The sequence below is a fragment of the Apis cerana genome, linkage group LG14 (assembly GCF_029169275.1).
Source record: "Apis cerana isolate GH-2021 linkage group LG14, AcerK_1.0, whole genome shotgun sequence".
Classification (NCBI taxonomy): Eukaryota; Metazoa; Arthropoda; class Insecta; order Hymenoptera; family Apidae; genus Apis; species Apis cerana.
The window spans coordinates 3,735,518-3,753,740 of NC_083865.1; the positions used below are offsets into that span (position 1 = coordinate 3,735,518).

General features: G+C 26.6%; 1 protein-coding gene across 1 annotated transcript; it reads right to left on the bottom strand.

The window, feature by feature from the left end:
- Nucleotides 1-2,949: 2,949 nt before the first annotated feature.
- Nucleotides 2,950-17,032, bottom strand: LOC114576802 (uncharacterized). The gene is made up of 25 exons (XM_062085128.1): nt 17,023-17,032; nt 15,727-15,851; nt 15,351-15,554; nt 13,797-13,800; nt 13,602-13,711; nt 13,262-13,430; nt 13,038-13,153; nt 12,562-12,693; nt 12,165-12,399; nt 11,725-11,882; nt 11,366-11,493; nt 11,126-11,286; nt 10,885-11,009; nt 10,648-10,825; nt 10,066-10,470; nt 9,664-9,894; nt 9,035-9,265; nt 8,583-8,744; nt 8,044-8,211; nt 7,645-7,842; nt 5,789-5,995; nt 5,215-5,592; nt 4,376-4,535; nt 3,600-4,218; nt 2,950-3,354 (listed from the first exon to the last, which is right to left on the bottom strand). Exons 1-24 carry the CDS (start codon nt 17,030-17,032, stop codon nt 3,912-3,914), a joined length of 4,302 nt encoding a protein of 1,433 aa, XP_061941112.1. The 3' UTR covers nt 2,950-3,354; nt 3,600-3,911.
- Nucleotides 17,033-18,223: the final 1,191 nt, after the last annotated feature.

Consider the following 18,223-nt stretch of genomic DNA (forward strand, 5'->3'; position numbering starts at 1 on the left):
ACTTAATAGTAGATATATTAGAATAATTGGACATAAAATTTTATATAAAAGTTAATGGAAATTGTATCTAATTTGATAATGAATTTGGTATCTAATTAAAGAATACATTATTTCTATTTATTTATATTTCTAATATTAGATGCCAAAAAATTAAATATGTAATTGAACATTGATATAATTTGTGGTAAATGTAATTAGTAAATGTATTTCCTTACGTATATCTTGCGCTACAAAATGAATCTGTGTTTTAAAGTATTTAAAACTTGATTAAAACAATTTAGATTTTTTTATTTGTAATCGATATTTATGTTTTTATTTATACAGTTATGTTATATATGTTATGTACTTATGTTGTGAATTATAATAATAATTTATATAATTTCTTTTAAAATTTCATTTAGAATTTATAATAAAGATATATATTTAAGATTCAAATATATTTAAAACTCATAATTGTTAACAATAAAATTATTATATAACAAAATAACTTAAATAAGAAAATAAAATTTTAGTACAAATCTTATTGCATAAATTTTCAATTTAATTTATTAAGAAGGAAATATAGAATTGTCAAGATATGTTGTAATAATATCATTTATGTTTTAAATTAATTTATAATTATGATATTAAGTCCATTAATATATTTCATTCAATATATCTTATTCATCCCCGCAACACTTAATTGATACCTGATAATTGATATATGATACCTATTATACATATAATCATAAAAATATCTATTTTATTTATATACTTAATTAAATGCTTTAAAATTTTGAATCATATTTGAATCATATTTTATATTTTGTATGATGAAGATAAGAAATTGATTTTTATATAATAATGCCATTGTTATATAAAATAAAATTAAATATTAAATTCATGATAAGACATAAGTAAATCTTTTAGACTTTTCTTTTATAAAAAAAAAATGCTAAAAAAATAATGTTTAATAACGTAAATTGATCGAAAAAAAAGTCAGGAATAAAACGTTGCTTTAACGCAATGTTTGACTTAATGGGTTAATTTTATCACATATACCTGTATGCTCTCAGTAATTTCCGTTCATAATTACAATATTAAGGTATGAATTTCAATAATGTTGATTGAATGGAAAAAAATTGTAAATTAAACGTTTTAACTTGATCCTTAATCGGTTATTTTATCAAAAAAATTTATTGATAGTATCAAAAATATACGAAACTTGTTATGAAACTGTTCAAGCGTTAAAATAAATTATAAATCGATAGTATGCTTTCTACAACTAAAACTAAATGAAATTGGAATTTCCACCTACATGTTCTCAATCATTTAATTAAAGATTATTGAAATATCATATATTAATTAAAAATAAAATTATAAAATGTTACGAATAATATTGAACGTGTTCTTTTTAAAACTAAAAGAATATTCAAGATATCAAATAAGATATTTGAATAAATTCTAAAGGAAAAATTAATGGAAAAATTGGAAAAATTAGACGAAGATCCAAAATAAAAGCATTACTTACATCATTGTCATCTAAAAGGGAGTAAAGATCGATTTTGTCGAATCGGATGGATCCCTGAAAGGGGTAGATCAACGTCCCCGCCGGAATAAGCACGTTGGACCATACGGATATTCTTACGTCCGTAACTAAACTTCCTGAATCATTCTTGAAGAGACCTTTATAGTTTGATCGATCGTTCGCAAGTGCCAATGAAAATTCTTTGGGTATCAGAACGCAGGTTTCCATAACAGAGGCCCCCTAAAAGGGATGCTTTGGGGATATCACAGCTATCGTTGTCTCCACCGTTGTAAACACTTTTCTGAACAGGCCACACGACAAAATCCTCGATTCTTTTTTCTAAACGTTTTCTAAACGTTTATTAACTGATAATGGCCAACGTCGATGTTTTTTTTTTTTTCTTTTCAACAATCTTTACCAAAAACCTCGTCTTTAGGCAAGGAAATGAGAACTGGAGTGACTACCAAAGGGTAGTAAAAACAACTTTCTGAGTCGGTTTATAAAAGGAACAAGAATAATAACGATCTTAAATAAAAATGTTCGTTAGAAGACGCCACCACGAAAAAAAAATACACTTGGATATTTTTTTGGTGCAATTAAAAGACACACTATAAAGAGCGCACTCGAAACTGTCCCTGTGTTCCCGATCGAACGTTGTTTTCGTGTCCGCTCTCGGCTTAGATCTAGATGAGGAACACGATTTATCGATATGTATATTCCCTCCAGGTGAGAATCGAGCAAATTCGAAAATTAGAGCAAATCAAGTTCGGCTTGCGATGATCGCAAAGTGAAAATTTCAGTTGCGAGCGTGAGGGTCGTTCGTCCTCCAAGGTGCAAGGGCCTCGGCTGACTGGATAGGATTAACCGACTGATCTTGACCTTGCGACGGGTTACCAGCATTTGCTACCGAATGGGTAGCCCTTCCCCTTCTTTACCTCTTTTCCCACTCACAGTACATGGCCCGCTGCAGACTTTTTCAGTGGCGTAGATCTCTCTTTCGCATTCTGTTCTCATTAATAATCCCTTCCCTCCACCGATCCGTTCTTCTAGGATCGTTTAACGACACTTCCCCCTCCCATTTTTAACAATTATATTCCCCCCTCCTTTCCCTTCCTTTTCTCAAACTTCGGCCAAGTTTCGACCGCTCGTGCCTCGCGTAAAGATACACGCGTGAAGAAATAAGAACGTGTCGATGAAACAAAGTAGCCAAACAGTATACGCCAATGGATCTCTTTGCCCCACTATGTTCATCCTGTGGCGAGTGCACTTGGTGTATAGAACGAGTATCGGCTTCTTCACCATTACAAGGAAGCCGGCTCGTCGTCCTCGTCGTCGTCATCGTCGTCTTCTTCACCCTTCTACCGTCGCTGCAGCACCGTAAAGAGAGAACCCACGTGGGCGATTGGGCACCTGTCGCTCCCTGTGCCCTTTCCTTCTTCTTCTCACTAGCCGGCCACTCGAGTCCATCCTCTTCTACCTTCTTCCCTACCATCTTCCCGCTTCCACGCCCTACCATATCCTTTTATCCACCGCTCTCCTGCTCCTCGCCATTTCTTCCACCTAACAGCCTTCTGGACTCTCTTATTTCTTTCTTTCGTCGCGTTTCCTCGGGCCTGCACCTTGGCGATCTTCTGCCAACCAACCGAGGCCTGCCTCCCTGATTCCACACCGTTCCATCTCGCTTCAACCTTTTACTCCGGCTCATTCTTCTTTCCGTCCAACTTCTTTCCTCCTTCCTCGTTCTTCGGTCTCGTCTTCGTCCACTTTGCTTCGTCGCTAGCCGCCACTCTGATCTCTTTCTCTCGCCCTTCCTCTTCTTCTCGTTCGCCGCTCGCTCTACCCGTCACCTGAAAAACCTCTCCTTTTATTCATTCGTTACGATCGAACGCTGCTACACCGAGAAATAAAGTTACGAAATCGATCGGGGGCCCAGTTTCGTATATTTCTCCACCTCCCCTTCCCTCCCCCCTTCCCCCATCCCTCTGTCATTATCTGGTTTTTCGCCAATTAAGGCCTTTTAAAGACCGTGTCGTGAGAAACGTTCGATTAATACTTATGCGTTGAAAAGTTGATAAGTTTCAAAAATTCTTACCTTCTCGAGCAATTTTCTCAAGTTTTTAATATTGAACCGGTTTTTTCAATATTTAACGCGACTGTTTTTATTATTGATGTTTTTTGTTCCAAAGTTGAAAAAATTATACGCTCATATGCAATAATATAGATATATAATTTTAATTCGTGAATAATAAATTTAAATTGGTAAAATTTTAATTATAATTATATTATATTATATTATAATTATATGATATAATTATATGATAATTGATAATAATTTTAATAATAATAATTATATATAATAAACACTGTGTTCTATTTTCAAGAAGTGATTGTTTAATACTTTGATCTATCTTCGATTTGCTCTTGTAATTATTGTTTGCTCTTGATCTGTAGTTGCTTCGGTAGTTGTTTGATCTTCAGTAGTTACTTCAGTAGTAGTTTGATCTTCGGTAGTCACTTGATCTTCAGTAGTCACTTGATCTTCGGTAGTCACTTGATCTTCCGTAGTTGCTTCTTCTTCAGCAGTTTCTTCGGGAGTTTCTATTTCTTCTACGATTATTGTAGGAATTTTAAATAATGGTTCATATCGTGAAGTTCTTGGACTTCTGACTACGTCGGTTAAATCAATTATTCTTCTTGCACTTTCTCGAATTCTAATTCAAAGATAAATTATATATTATCTATTTATTTTAAAAAGATAATTGGTTTTCAATCATCGAATTATCGTATTAAAGATATTATATTATATGAATAAAATGACAATATTAAAAGGATATGGAAGAAACTACTGTTTTTTTAATATACATGTACCTTATGTAATAATAAGATCCTAAAATTATAATACCGACTAAAATTAAGAAAAGAATCACTACAAAGGCAGCAACATAGTCTTCGTTTGGTAACCAACCAAAAAAGAAACGTGTTGCTTGATCTTCCATTAAGTACGTACGCCAATTTGGTGGTCCTAGAACTTATAATAATATACGTATATTACATTATGTGCAATAATATTTTTGCACGTAATTATATAGTATTAATATATAATGATTATGTATATAAATATATCTTAAAAAATTTTAAATTTAAATTTATTATTATACTTTAATACTATCTACTAAAAAGGTAGTTCGCTATATTATCATAAGCAGATAAATTTTACAAAAATTTTTTATTTCAAGAGGGTTTTAAATTTAAAAAATTTTAAATCATTTTTGTAAGAAATTGTGTAAATACGTGTAAATAACCATGCAAAATTCATTTAGAGAAAATCTTCAAATAATAACACCCTTAGAAGGTCTCGAATATAATGTTACTCACACTATTACCGGTTTTTCCGGTTCTTGCAAGTTTCTACCAAGACCCGTTTAATAAATTATGCATATATTAAAAATGTATATGATCTTATGTATAATAATTTTTGCCGAAATATATTTTTTATGTAATATAAATTTTCTTTTATCTGCATAGGGTTAAATAAAGAGCTAAGAGAGTGCCATCTCGCTTGAAGAAGAAACTTTAACTTCTAATTTTTCTCATATTCGAGATGATATAGGAAATATGCCGCGCAATAAAACAAAAATTAAAAATCTTTAATTTTAATATTATTATGATATTATTTTTTACAGAGTTATGATGCAATAATTAATTACCTTTAATATAAATCATATTTGTTATCCACTCAAAGTTCAAATCGTTTTGCTTCACAACGCATTGCCACATTCCATTATATGTTTTATTAATTTTTGTAAGTTGTTCGATATCGGCGGCAATGGGAAGTGTAATACCATAATCTTTATACGTTTTATTACGTACTAGCCAGATCACTTGAAGCTCTGAATAAATATGTCCTAGAACAGCACAATGACATTGTATGGTAGTGTCCTGAGTTTCCCTCACTTTTAAATTTTCTTCCTCTGGAATCACCGCTAAAGTTATAACTTTGATGATCGAATATTTTCCATCAACTCGACGCAATGTCATTGCATAAACGCCAGAATCATTTAAAACAGCTTCTTTTATCACTAAATAAGTATATTATTTATCAATTTTTGAATATTATATTTAAATAAATATATATATATATATATTAATAATTTCTAAATATAATAAAAAATTTGAAATTTCCGTATCTCTTCAATGAATGTAATTAACTAAAAACATATGTTTAAATTATTTAAAAAATTGTAATAATATATCAATAAGTGAGAACAAATTAATTTTTACCAATATTATTATCTTTCAATTCCAATCTATCGGGTTCTGTTTCTATAAAGATACCATTTAATGACCATTGTAATTCAGAACGAGGAGATTCCGTAATGATAGATTTAACAATGTCATCGTCCGATATAAGTGTAATTGCATTGTGTTCTTTTACCGTGAGAGATGTATAATTTTTTCGAATTCTTCGATTTATTTGAGTTATTGTATCTGTAAAAAAATAAAATATAAATCATTATCTTTGTAGATAATGATTATATATAATATTAATTTTAAGTTATATATTTTTTTATATTTATTTTAATAAATATGTTTATATTTAAAAAATAGATGAATAAAGTTTATTGCGACATCAATTATAATATCAATTGATTATAACTATTATAAAATGTAGCTAGAGATTATCATACATTCGATAATAAAAATATAATAGAAGAAAAAAATATAAATCGTATTATTTTTTTATAGAATTTTAAAATTTCTTTTTATTTTTTTCATGAGCTAAAGTTTCGTTTGTTTAAACCATTATATTATCACTGACGTGTCAAAGCATTCATATTATATGTTATAATCATTTTATGTTTTGCGAATTCATTATTTCAGAGATATATCATAAAGCCAAGAATATAATATTTATATTTTTTATATTAAAGATTAAAACACAAGATATATTATAATTTTAAAAAATAAATGATGAAATAGTGAAATAGAATAATTTAATAGATTGATATTCTGTATCTTATCTGTAATCATGCGGCAAAAACAAGTATAGACAAAGAGAGCAAATAGTGAGAAAAGGACAGAGATAAATTAAAAATTCTGATATCAGCGCCATCTTCAGAGTGCCGCAAATGAAACACATATAAATAAGGAGAGCAAATAATAGGAAAAGGATAGAGATAGGAAGAATTGACAATCAACGCCATCTCTTTAATATTAACGACACTTTTTCTAGAATGGTTTTTAGGAATAATAAAGAGATGGCACTAGTTCCCAATTCCTACTCTACTTTATCCTGCTTTTAGTATTCAAGAGATGGCGATAGTTGTTAATTCTTATCCTTCTATATCCATTCCAAGGATAGAAATAAAATAGGAATCAGCTATTAGCGCCATCTCTTATATAGCAGCAACACTTCTTTGAAAAATAATAGTAGATATGGAAGGATAAGAATTAACAACTAACGCCATCTCTTGAATACTAAAAGTAAGATAAAGTAGAGTGGGAATTGAGAGCTAGTGCCATCTCTTTATTATTCCTAAAAACCATTCTGGAAAAAGTGTCGTTAATATTAAAGAGATGGCGTTGATTGTCAATTCTTCCTATCTCTATCCTTTTCCTATTATTTGCTCTCCTTATTTATATGTGTTTCATTTGCGGCACTCTGAAGATGGCGCTGATTTCATAATTTTTAATATATCTATCCTTTTCTCACTATTTGCTCTCTTCGTCTATACGTGTAAAGAGACGACACTAGTAATTAATCAATTAATTAATCCTTTTTACATAGCCTTTTGATTAAAAATCATCACAGAATTTATTCAATCATATTTTTATATGGCATAAGTGTTATATACATTTTTTTATATATGTATTAGACAAAATTTAATATAATAATATTAAAAAATTAAACATTATTTGTAAATATCTTGAAAATTAAAGTCGATACATTACATAATGTAAAAAAAATTGTTCAAAATATTGATTTTTATAACATATTTAAAATGATTGAAAAAAAATCATGGAAATATATAAATTATTTTAAAAACAAGATTATAATTTTTTGTAAAGATTATTTTGATTGAAATTTCCAGTATATAAAACAGAGGCTCGAATAAAATAAAAACATATAAACATACCTTCGGTTATATCACCACAAATTATTTCATTACAACGTCCAATCATTTTACTTGGCCCCACACATGGTTCACCCCTAAAATTAGGTTTTGGAGAATCACATCGTCGTTTTCGAACCCCTGTACCACCATTGCAACTTACACTGCATGCCCATGGTCCCCATTCTGACCAACCTCCATCAATTGGTGGTCCATCTATATCTTTTTAACAAGTTTATCTTTATTAATTTATTTTCCTTTTATTTCTATATATGTTTATCAATAATTTCACACTTTTTTATCTTATAACACACATAACGTTGAATATAAAAAATAATTAATTCCAAATAAATAAATATCTCTTATAATGTCTAATAAATAAAATTCTCAATAGATAATTAAAAAATGCAATTATTCTTATACCTATTGGCATACAATTGGCAGTCCAAGTGACCCAATGTGGCGGTTCAGCTCCGACAGAAAAGAAATAAAATATGAGAGGTTTGTTATGTTGATAATGGAACACATTTGTTGAATTAGAATAAATATCTATGATATATTCGGACCATCTATGAATATTTTTTATTAATGAATCACAAAATTATTAATTCATTAAATCATTCTATTAATTCTTTAATCGTTTACTTTATTGTAATATTGGTCCATGTATTTTTCGTAAACAAATCTATTTGTGCTCTGTGTTTATAATAAACTGTCACATTAGGAAACGTACTTTTTGTAAACCATATCCAACGTTCTGGATTATTAATTTTAAGCATGTAATATCTATTAAAAAGTCAAATTATTTAATTAATATTAAAAGATGTTGTATTGTGATAACAAAAAAGATTAGATCATGAAAATTTAACATTTTTTATTGTTAAATTCCCCAAAAACATAACATAAGAACATAACATAAAGAAAAGTTAAATCTTTTCGTGTAACTTACAAAAAGCCAATTTACCCTGGAATTGCAGGCATCTGATATAAAGGTATAAGAACTCCACCATTTCCACGTATTTGAAAAGTTATATGTTCAGGAATTATTACTTCTTTTTCTATCCACGTTGATAACGATAAAATTCTCGTGAATCGATCAATTTTCGTGTTTTCTATATGACAATCTATTTTTCATAAATATTTTAATCGTGGAACAATAGTGACACAAATTGCATACGAGTGTACAATAACACTAATTTAATAAACTCTAAGATAAATCTAGCTACAAAGTTAAAAATATCATTAACGAGTTAAAATAAAAATTGAATGTAAAAGTTGTACTTCCTTATTCTGAAATTTCTTATTCTGTGAAATTTTTATCTTTGAGAAAGATTTCTACTTGATAAAACAAAGTAATAAAGATATAAAAATAATAGTGATAATTAAAAATAATAATTGGATAAGCCATATTTACTTAAATCACGATCGAAAGCGAAACCAACAGCATTCCCCACTTCGGTACCATAATAATAATACATAGGTAGAAAAGCAATAGAGGGATTAGGATTAATCCATTCAAATATAGGTGTAGGATCATCTTCGTAAAATAGTAAAAATTTTCCTCGTGGTACTTGAATTATAAAACTGCTCCATTTCCCTGTGTAAAGTAAATGGGGCAAAGTTTTCCTTTTGACTAAGGCAATATCTGTAAAAGAAGCATAGAAAAAGTGAATATTATTTATGGAATAACAATTTTTATTATAAACATTAATTTAGATTGAATTAATTTCATTCGTTTCTTTGATTACATGAATTTCTCCATATCTGATCTGTTGAAAAAGATAAATTAACTTGAAAGAATATCAATTTTTTCGAATTATAATTTTTTTTTGTGTAATTAATTAGTATTTATATTGAATATAAATTGTTATATTTGCATATTTAAAGATTACAATAAATTAAAGTATTTTTTCTTATTCTTTTTTTTTATTTCTATATGTTTTCAAGCAACAGTTAAGAAGAAATTCATTTATTAAAAAATAAAAATATATATATAAATCTGAATATAAAGAATTCTAATTTATATATATATATGTTAATTACGTGATGTTTCTGATTGATAATAGAGCAGCACTTTTTCATTATCCAATGTTCCTATTTTCAGAATAAAACGCGATTTAAGTCCATCTTCGGCTAAAAAGATAATGGAAACGGTATCTCGATCATCGGGTTCCCAAACTTTCAGAGAAAAATGTAAACCTTCGGAACGATAATCGGGTAAAATAAATAAACGTCTACCCAAACTATCCTCTCTGACAAGAACTATAAACTCTTCTGTAAATAATAATTATTGTTAGTAATAATCATTAAGTCTATTTTAAAAATTGCAAATAGACATAAACAAAATCATTATAACACCAATCTGAGTAAACAGATAAAAATTAACCAATTAAAATAAACTTTTCTCTAATTTTCCATTTTTCCATCCAATGATCCAATATTTACCTGGTTTTTCACAGTCTCTAACATTGCAAAGATCCCGTGGTAGGGAAGGATCAACGGTGTAACACCAAGCGCCGCCTATATTGCGCGATGGATTTCTGCAATAATTGCTAGCGTTCAATGCACTTCCATCCGGATAACGGCTGTCATTGAAGATCTCGTGGCCGGCAATTCCAATGAGTTTAGGAGTGAAAGGAAGTCCTGGACGTTTTGGCGGCTGTGGAGAGCGCTGCAGTAAGTGATAGTACGGCCTTAATTCTCGAGGACCCTCGATGGCAGATCTGATAGTACGGGCCCTGCTCTCTTCGGGCATCGGTGGGGGGATTGGCCAGGAGACACAAGTACGTCCTGAACGTGTTTTTATAAGTTTTCCCATGTAATCGTTCGCGGTTCCTGCCATTCGACATTCTAAAAATTAGGAAGCATGGTAAACGCATACAATTTTCCACCCTCCTTTTATAATTTATAATTTTATTGTTTTATCACGCATCTTGCAAATATTTCATTTGGAAAATTTCACAATCGTGTCAAAAAAAATGATAAATTTTTATACCTTTGTAACGTAATAAAATATTGTTTAATTACCTGTCGATCTACACTTTTGTATCTTACAATATCGTTTCGTGATGATTTCGCTTTCCCAAGGGGTGTACGCGTAACAATAGGGACCTTTGGGATCATGAGTGGGATTTCTACATTTATTAAGAGCCTTCAAAACGGATCCATCGATGAATTTTTTATCGTCCTTAATTTCTGATGGAACCTTATTAAAAACGAAGCATGTCAGAGCAACATTAGAAGCAATTTTTCTATATTTCTTACGTCTTTTGATATCCATGGAACACATGGAATTTCGTTAATGCTTGTCCACTGTGTACCTTTGTAATCGTAATCTTTTAATTCAGAAAGACAATTTGGTGGCCAAGGATCTTCTACAGCATCCGATTCTATTTAAATATAATTATAATCTTTTTTATATATTGAACATACTTCTTATAAATATATATATTATTATTATTGTATTAATTTATATTTTAAAATAATCAAAATTTAAACAAGAGAATATTACCATCCGGGGAACAAAATAGTGTCCACTGTGCAATAGTATTTTCGCTTCCGATACTGAACCATCTCAAATGGGCAAAAAAATTTTCGTTCATGTACATTAATTCGATAGCACCTCTATGTTTATGCGAATATAAGTGAAAGTGCGTTCCAAAAATACTAGAGAAAAAAAGCTTCATTATAAGAATTGTAATATAAAAATAAAATGAAACTTAATATATACAAAATTTGATAAAACCTGATGGTAAACTCTCTCCATGACCAAAAATTGAGTATATCTGAGGTTGTGATCTCTTTCAGATAAAGTTTCGAAGTTTCCTCTGATGCTTGATACACGAGTGTTGAGACTTCTTTGCCCAACGTTATCTAACGCGTATATTTAATACAAAAGTAAACTTATTCCACTTTTTTTAAATCTTAATTCTATTATTTTTGTTTGCAAAAAAAGATTACACGATATCGATTATCATATACATAAATATAATTTGTGTTCTATCTTGTAAAAATTATTATTAATATATTTTTTTATTCATTTGATAAAATTACTCAATTGAAAATTTAAATAAGTATAAAGTATAAATATTAAAAGATATTTACATGTATATAAGGATATTCCAATATAGGTGTTTCGTATAAACGTATTTGAATATTTTCGCTTGCTCGAGCAAAAAATCGAACGTCAATTGTATCGTTATGTTTTTGCATAGCCCAAACTTTTGAAAAATCAATTCCAAAAGTTATATATAAATCGCAATCTGGAATTTATATGCGTTCGTATTAAATTTCGTTAAAAAATATATATCGAAATCAATTTATTATATATAATGTTAAATTGTTTTTTTTAATTATATTTTTAATATTTCTTTTTATATTTTTTATTAATTTGATAACATTTAAACAATTTTCTTTATTTTAAGTTTCATATATTTTGAAAAAATATAAATTTCATGAAAAGAAATCGTTTTTTTTTAATATCTTTAACTCTAAAAAAACTTTAAATTTAAATTATCCAATTGAACAACATATTGAAAACATACGTTTTTGACAAAATGGTGTATTCCATAAAACGTTTGTTCCTCGAACACCATAATATAGAAATGTATCTAGATGTAAACTCGTAATTCCATGTTTTTTCTTATATTCCTGCATAATTATGGGTTTCGATTTTCCTTCGATACCAGCGGAAATAAAACCACCTCCCCAAGTTACCCATATTCCTGTCCATCTTGTTCCAATTAATATTTCCGGACTACTTTCGAAAATTTCTTCTTCCTAATATAAACACATCCTAATAAAAAACCGCTATAATACGTTTAATTATTATTTTACTAAGTTTGAAAAATTATTTTCATTTTTATCTAGAGAAATGTGTACTTGAAGGAATAGTAATCAGAAATATTATATTTAATATAATATTAAAAAATTGCTACTAACATCATATTTTGGAAACGTTTGACGACTGCCAGAATTTGAAAATACCATTTCAACTCCTGCAGTCCATTCTTCAGCTATGATTTCTGAAGAAGTTGGTACTGGTAAAAGAGTGAAAATTAGTGCAGCTTCTGCCTGTAAATATTATTTTATCCAGTTAAATCTTAACAATCTTAAGAATTTAAGTAAAAATAGCTTAAAATAATTTTATAATACTTTTTATCTTATACAAAGTAAATAAAATTTTGATATGTTTTTTTGTTATATTTCTTTCTATTTATCTTATCTTTTATTTTTTCTTTATTTTCTTTCCTTAAAAAGAAATTCAAGATAGCTAGATACATTGATGACAATACTTATATTGAATGATACGTTTGATTTTTTAAAAAAAATTTATGACTATACGCCATAAATTTCTATGATGCATTCGTTCATGTTATACTGAAAATGGTCAAAGAAAATTTTAACAAAGTACATACTATTTTTTCATCATCAGGATTCCATAATTTAATCCAAAATGTAATATTACCACTAGGTGCGTGTAATTTTGCCAATATAGTATATACAGATGAATTCTTCGTAAATGCCAAACAATCTAATATACAATGAATTTTTATTAATATATTTTTTTATTTTTATCAAAAAATTCTTACTCAAATTGATTATTGAACATAATAATAATAAAATAAATGTAAAATCAAACCTTTATCATCGCAAAATGAAATATCACAATACTCTTTCACAACGTATTCAAAGTTTTCTTCATCAACGTAACACCATGGTCCTCCAACGTCTCCTGTAGGATTTCTACAAAAATTTTCAGCATTTTTAACTGATTTGTCGGGAAACTGATTTTCCTTGAATTTTACGATCTACAATGTGAAATTAAATTGTTGAAAAAATCTTCTATATATATATTTATATGTATATGCTATTATTATTAATATTTTATTATTTAATTTTTAAACGTTTCATGAGAAAAAAACTTGTCAAATTCCAAATTTCAAAGCTCATCAGATTAAGAAAATTAATAATTCTTTTACTTCTCCAGTTTTAAGTTGAAGTCGTTTATGCCATGTTTTACATTTACTTCTTGTTCTAGTGATTTCTTTGGTTCCTCCATAATCAGCTCCTGGTCCTGATTGTCTACATTCTGTTTATAAATAAATACACATATAAGAAAAATCCTTTATTATTTATAAAATGAAACATTTAAAAAAAATGAGATTTAAAATTACTCTTTCTAATAATATTAGAAATAATATTGTTTTGAAAATACTGAAAATCATAGATTGTTTTATAGTTTCGGCCTGAAATACAGACAATTTCCAACCATCATGTTGTAACAATAATAAATTTCTTGACAACGATCTTTCCGTTTTTATCTATGTTCTTCCTTCAATAGTTACCTGCCCTTTATACTTGCGGATGCATCGTACAAAGGTAAACGACGTTTAAATTTATGTTTTGGCCGTTAGAATATCGCGAGAATCAAGGTTTGTTTCAATGTTGAATCAATTGTTTATTATTATTATATTTATTATTGAAAATAAGAATTAACCGCCGAGAATTTAAATTTATAAGAGAACAATGTCCGCGCATGTCTGATGCCATCGATAAACAACAACTATAAAATGAGAGCCGCGCTTGTATCGTGGCGAAGACATCGTCCATATCGTCTATAAAACACAAAGTTTGTTTTAAATAATGTATATTGTATTAAGTTTCTTTTTTTCTAAAATTTGTTAATATTTGGTTGAATTGTTTTTCAGTTATGTACATTACAGTTATATAAGATTGACGCGTATCATCACAACAATACGTCATTTAGACAAGGTAATATTTTAAATTCTATATTTCTTTTTCTTTTTTTTTTTAGTCTTTCGATAGAATCAATATTTGGAATAGTAGATATGATTGTTTGGTTAAAAAAATGTTTAAATGGTAAAACGTTTGTCCTTTTTGTTGATTATTATATTATATATTTGAAAAAGAAATAATATAAGAATTACAATGCAGAATAAAATATTATACAAATGAATTTTAATTTATTATAATATTACATCAAATTACATTTTATTTACTCGTTTTACATTTGTTTTTCAAATTATCTCAATTCTTTTTCTAATATCATAAATGTTATATAATTTAAAAATATATTTTCATCATATTTAAAATAGTAGTAAAATATAATATAAAATAAGAAAATATAAAATTCGGATAATAGAAAATTTGTATAATAGGTCTTTGAATAGACTTTTCATTTTATTAATTTAAATCAAATATATTTCTTGAGAATGATAATAATTTCTTTTGATAACGGTTAGTGAAGATTATTTGATTTTTTTATTATTGTATTAATGACATTTGGATAGCATTCAATATATTAAAAATATCTATTTACATAGGTTTTTAATATATATAGTATCAAAATATTTTTATATTTTTATATTTTTATTAATATCTGAAATTAAAAATTTAAATCTAAAATCTCTCTTTCCTTTCGATCGACATTTTTTGGGATATTTCAAAGTTTTTCGTTTTTCTTCAAATATAATTCTGCTCTATATACATATAAATTTTCATTCAAATAGAAATTTTCGGATTAGATGAATTTTCTTCTAAGATATTGTTCAAACATATTCAGTGAACAATTATAACTCAGAAATTTTTTATCGTTATTATCATCAATAACAAATAATATTATTCCCGTATACTTCGACTTAAAACTAGTCTTTCGTTTTCGTAGACTTTCAAAATAAAATGAGCAACGAAAATTTTCAAGCGTTGACAGAACAAAAGAGAATTTCTGACTTAGGTACATTACCTCCAAAATTACAAAGAGGCACATCGCATTCGTCGTCTATAAGCGTAGGTTCTAAGGTATAACACCATGGACCTCTATCATCTCCCGTTGGATTTCTACAGTAATTTTTCGCTGTTTTCATTGATTTTTCGGGAAAATCGTTGTCAGTTATATCTTTGCTAACCTGATATTAAATATTAACAAAAAAAAAAATATATATATATATATAAAATCTAATAAAATTGATTTAAAAAAAAAGTGGGATTTCAAAAGGAAGATCAATGCAAGATAATTATTTTTAATTTATAAAAATTCGAACGAAATTAGGAAATTAAAAAAATAGATCAAATCACCTCGTGTACCGGATCTTGTATAAACCAAGATTGACACCGAATATCACCAGCAGTTTTAGCTATTGAACCTCTATATTCCATTCCCTTTTGTGTTAATTTACATTTCATCAAATCGGTTAGAGTCGCATTACGTGCTATAAAGGAAAAGTAACAAATATATCAATTCATTGATACTGTTTAATATTCAATATTTAATAGTTATAAAAAAATTCACATAGTACAATTTAGCGATTACAATTATAACAAGCAATTTATTAATAATTTTTTTCAGTCTTTTTGAAAATTTTTAAATAAAGATATTATTTATTGCATGAAGAAATAATAATAAGGAAAGATATAAAAGATAAAAATATATTTACGATCATTAAAAGTATCATATTTGTACTTACTTTTTTGATTTTCACTTAAAACTATGAAATAAAATATAAATAGAAGGTTATACATTGAAGATAAAACAATATAAAAATTTATTTTATTAGATATATTTTATCGATTGACTTTTTTTTAACTATTGACTTTCTTAACTTTTAATTCTTAACTTTTTATTATTATTTTTAATTTATTACTATTTATTTAAATATAATTTATTAAATTAACTTATTTTAATTTAATTTATTTTTTTTAATTCTTAATCTTTTTACTATGACATATTTTTATGTATTTTTTATATTTCTGAGATATTTAAATTGACGTTTCTTATTTTTAATTTTTGCGGTTATTGTAACAGTATACAAACAATTGAAGATTGTGTTTACATATATAATTTACATATAGTTACAAAAGAAATTTCAAAACACACATGTGAATATTACTGATTTTTAAAATTCGATTAAAAAAAACGTAATTTAAAGAAAGCATGCAGTAATTTAATAAAATTTAAATAGATATTCTTTACAAAGATTTAAAAACATTCTTTAAAATTATATCCTACATTATGAATATTCTGTATTTCGTAAATAATCTTGAATAAAGATAAATTATTAGAATAATATTTAGGAAAGATTTAAAAAATATTAGTTAAAAAAGATTGTAAAAATATTAATATGTAATTGAATAATTGAATTGGAGAGAAAATAATTTTAACAAGTCGCATTAAAATTCAAAAATTTAATAATATTTTTGGTTGTAAAATAATACGATTACAATCACGTATTAACACGTCCATGAAATCTAATCTATTTGAAATTTATGTTTACCAATATTTTACAAAACTTCGAAAAAAATATTTCACTTAAATTTAAATCACATGTTTCACACGTGCGTCTTTGCATCCCATTGATATTTATCAGAATTTTCAAACAATACTTTGTACCATATTATAAATATTTTTGCTACATCACTCAGATAGCAAAACTTTCTCTTACTTATATAGAACAAAACAATTTTTATTAATATAAAATAAAATATTAGCATTATAGATATAAGACATATCTAGAAAAATTAAAGTATTTATATACATATTACACAAAACGTATACATTTTTGAAGTAGCTAAGATCGCATATTATATTTTTATGATAAAAAGATTAATTTATTAAAAGAATAAATTTTAACAAATCTTTCTACTCTCAATCAAATCATTTTCTTTTCTAGCATAGTTTTTTATGTATTACAATATCATAATTTATAAATTAAAATATATCAAATTTCTTGTTAAATATATAATATGATATTTAATGTATTAGAAACAATTAAATATAATTTACAAATATGTTTTGATATTAAATCAAATTTCTCATTTAGATAATCTATATTTTGCTTAATGTCAAATTTGTATAAATATAAAAACAATAGTTTATATATTGAAGAAAAATTATAATTATAGTAAAATTAATACATTTTAGTTTGTAAGCCATAAAAACTATGCTAAAAAGAAAATAAAAATTTATACATAATATTTAATAATATATTAATAATATTAATAATATATTATGTATAACACATAGTTAATGAAAATGAATAATCAAAATTAAAAAAACAAGATAAATTTATCACGAACGATCAAGATTTCTTCGAAAATTATAAGACATATTATATATAAGAAATTTTTTATAAATTAGAAATCTTTGTTAACATTGTTTTTTTTATTATATATAATCAAAAGTAAAAATAAATTATTTAGAAACATTTTTTATTTGCTTAGAAACATTTCTTAGAAAAATTTCTTACATATGATACATTATATTATATATATTTTATAATAATATATTTATATATTGATATATATAATTATATATTTTATAAAAAAAATTTGATCAATTTGATTCATAATAAATTTATCTTGTTTGATTATTCATTTTTTAAATATGTTTATATAATAATATTTCTCAGATGCATTTGCTTCGCAAACACGTTAACTTCATCTTATCGCATAAGAGCTGACAACATTTACATTGAAAGTTACGACAATGTAAAAAGTCAAAGACATTAAAAAAATAACAAGAATCAATTCATTTTTATGATAGCATTTCTTATTTCCTGGATATAACATAATATTCTAAATTATC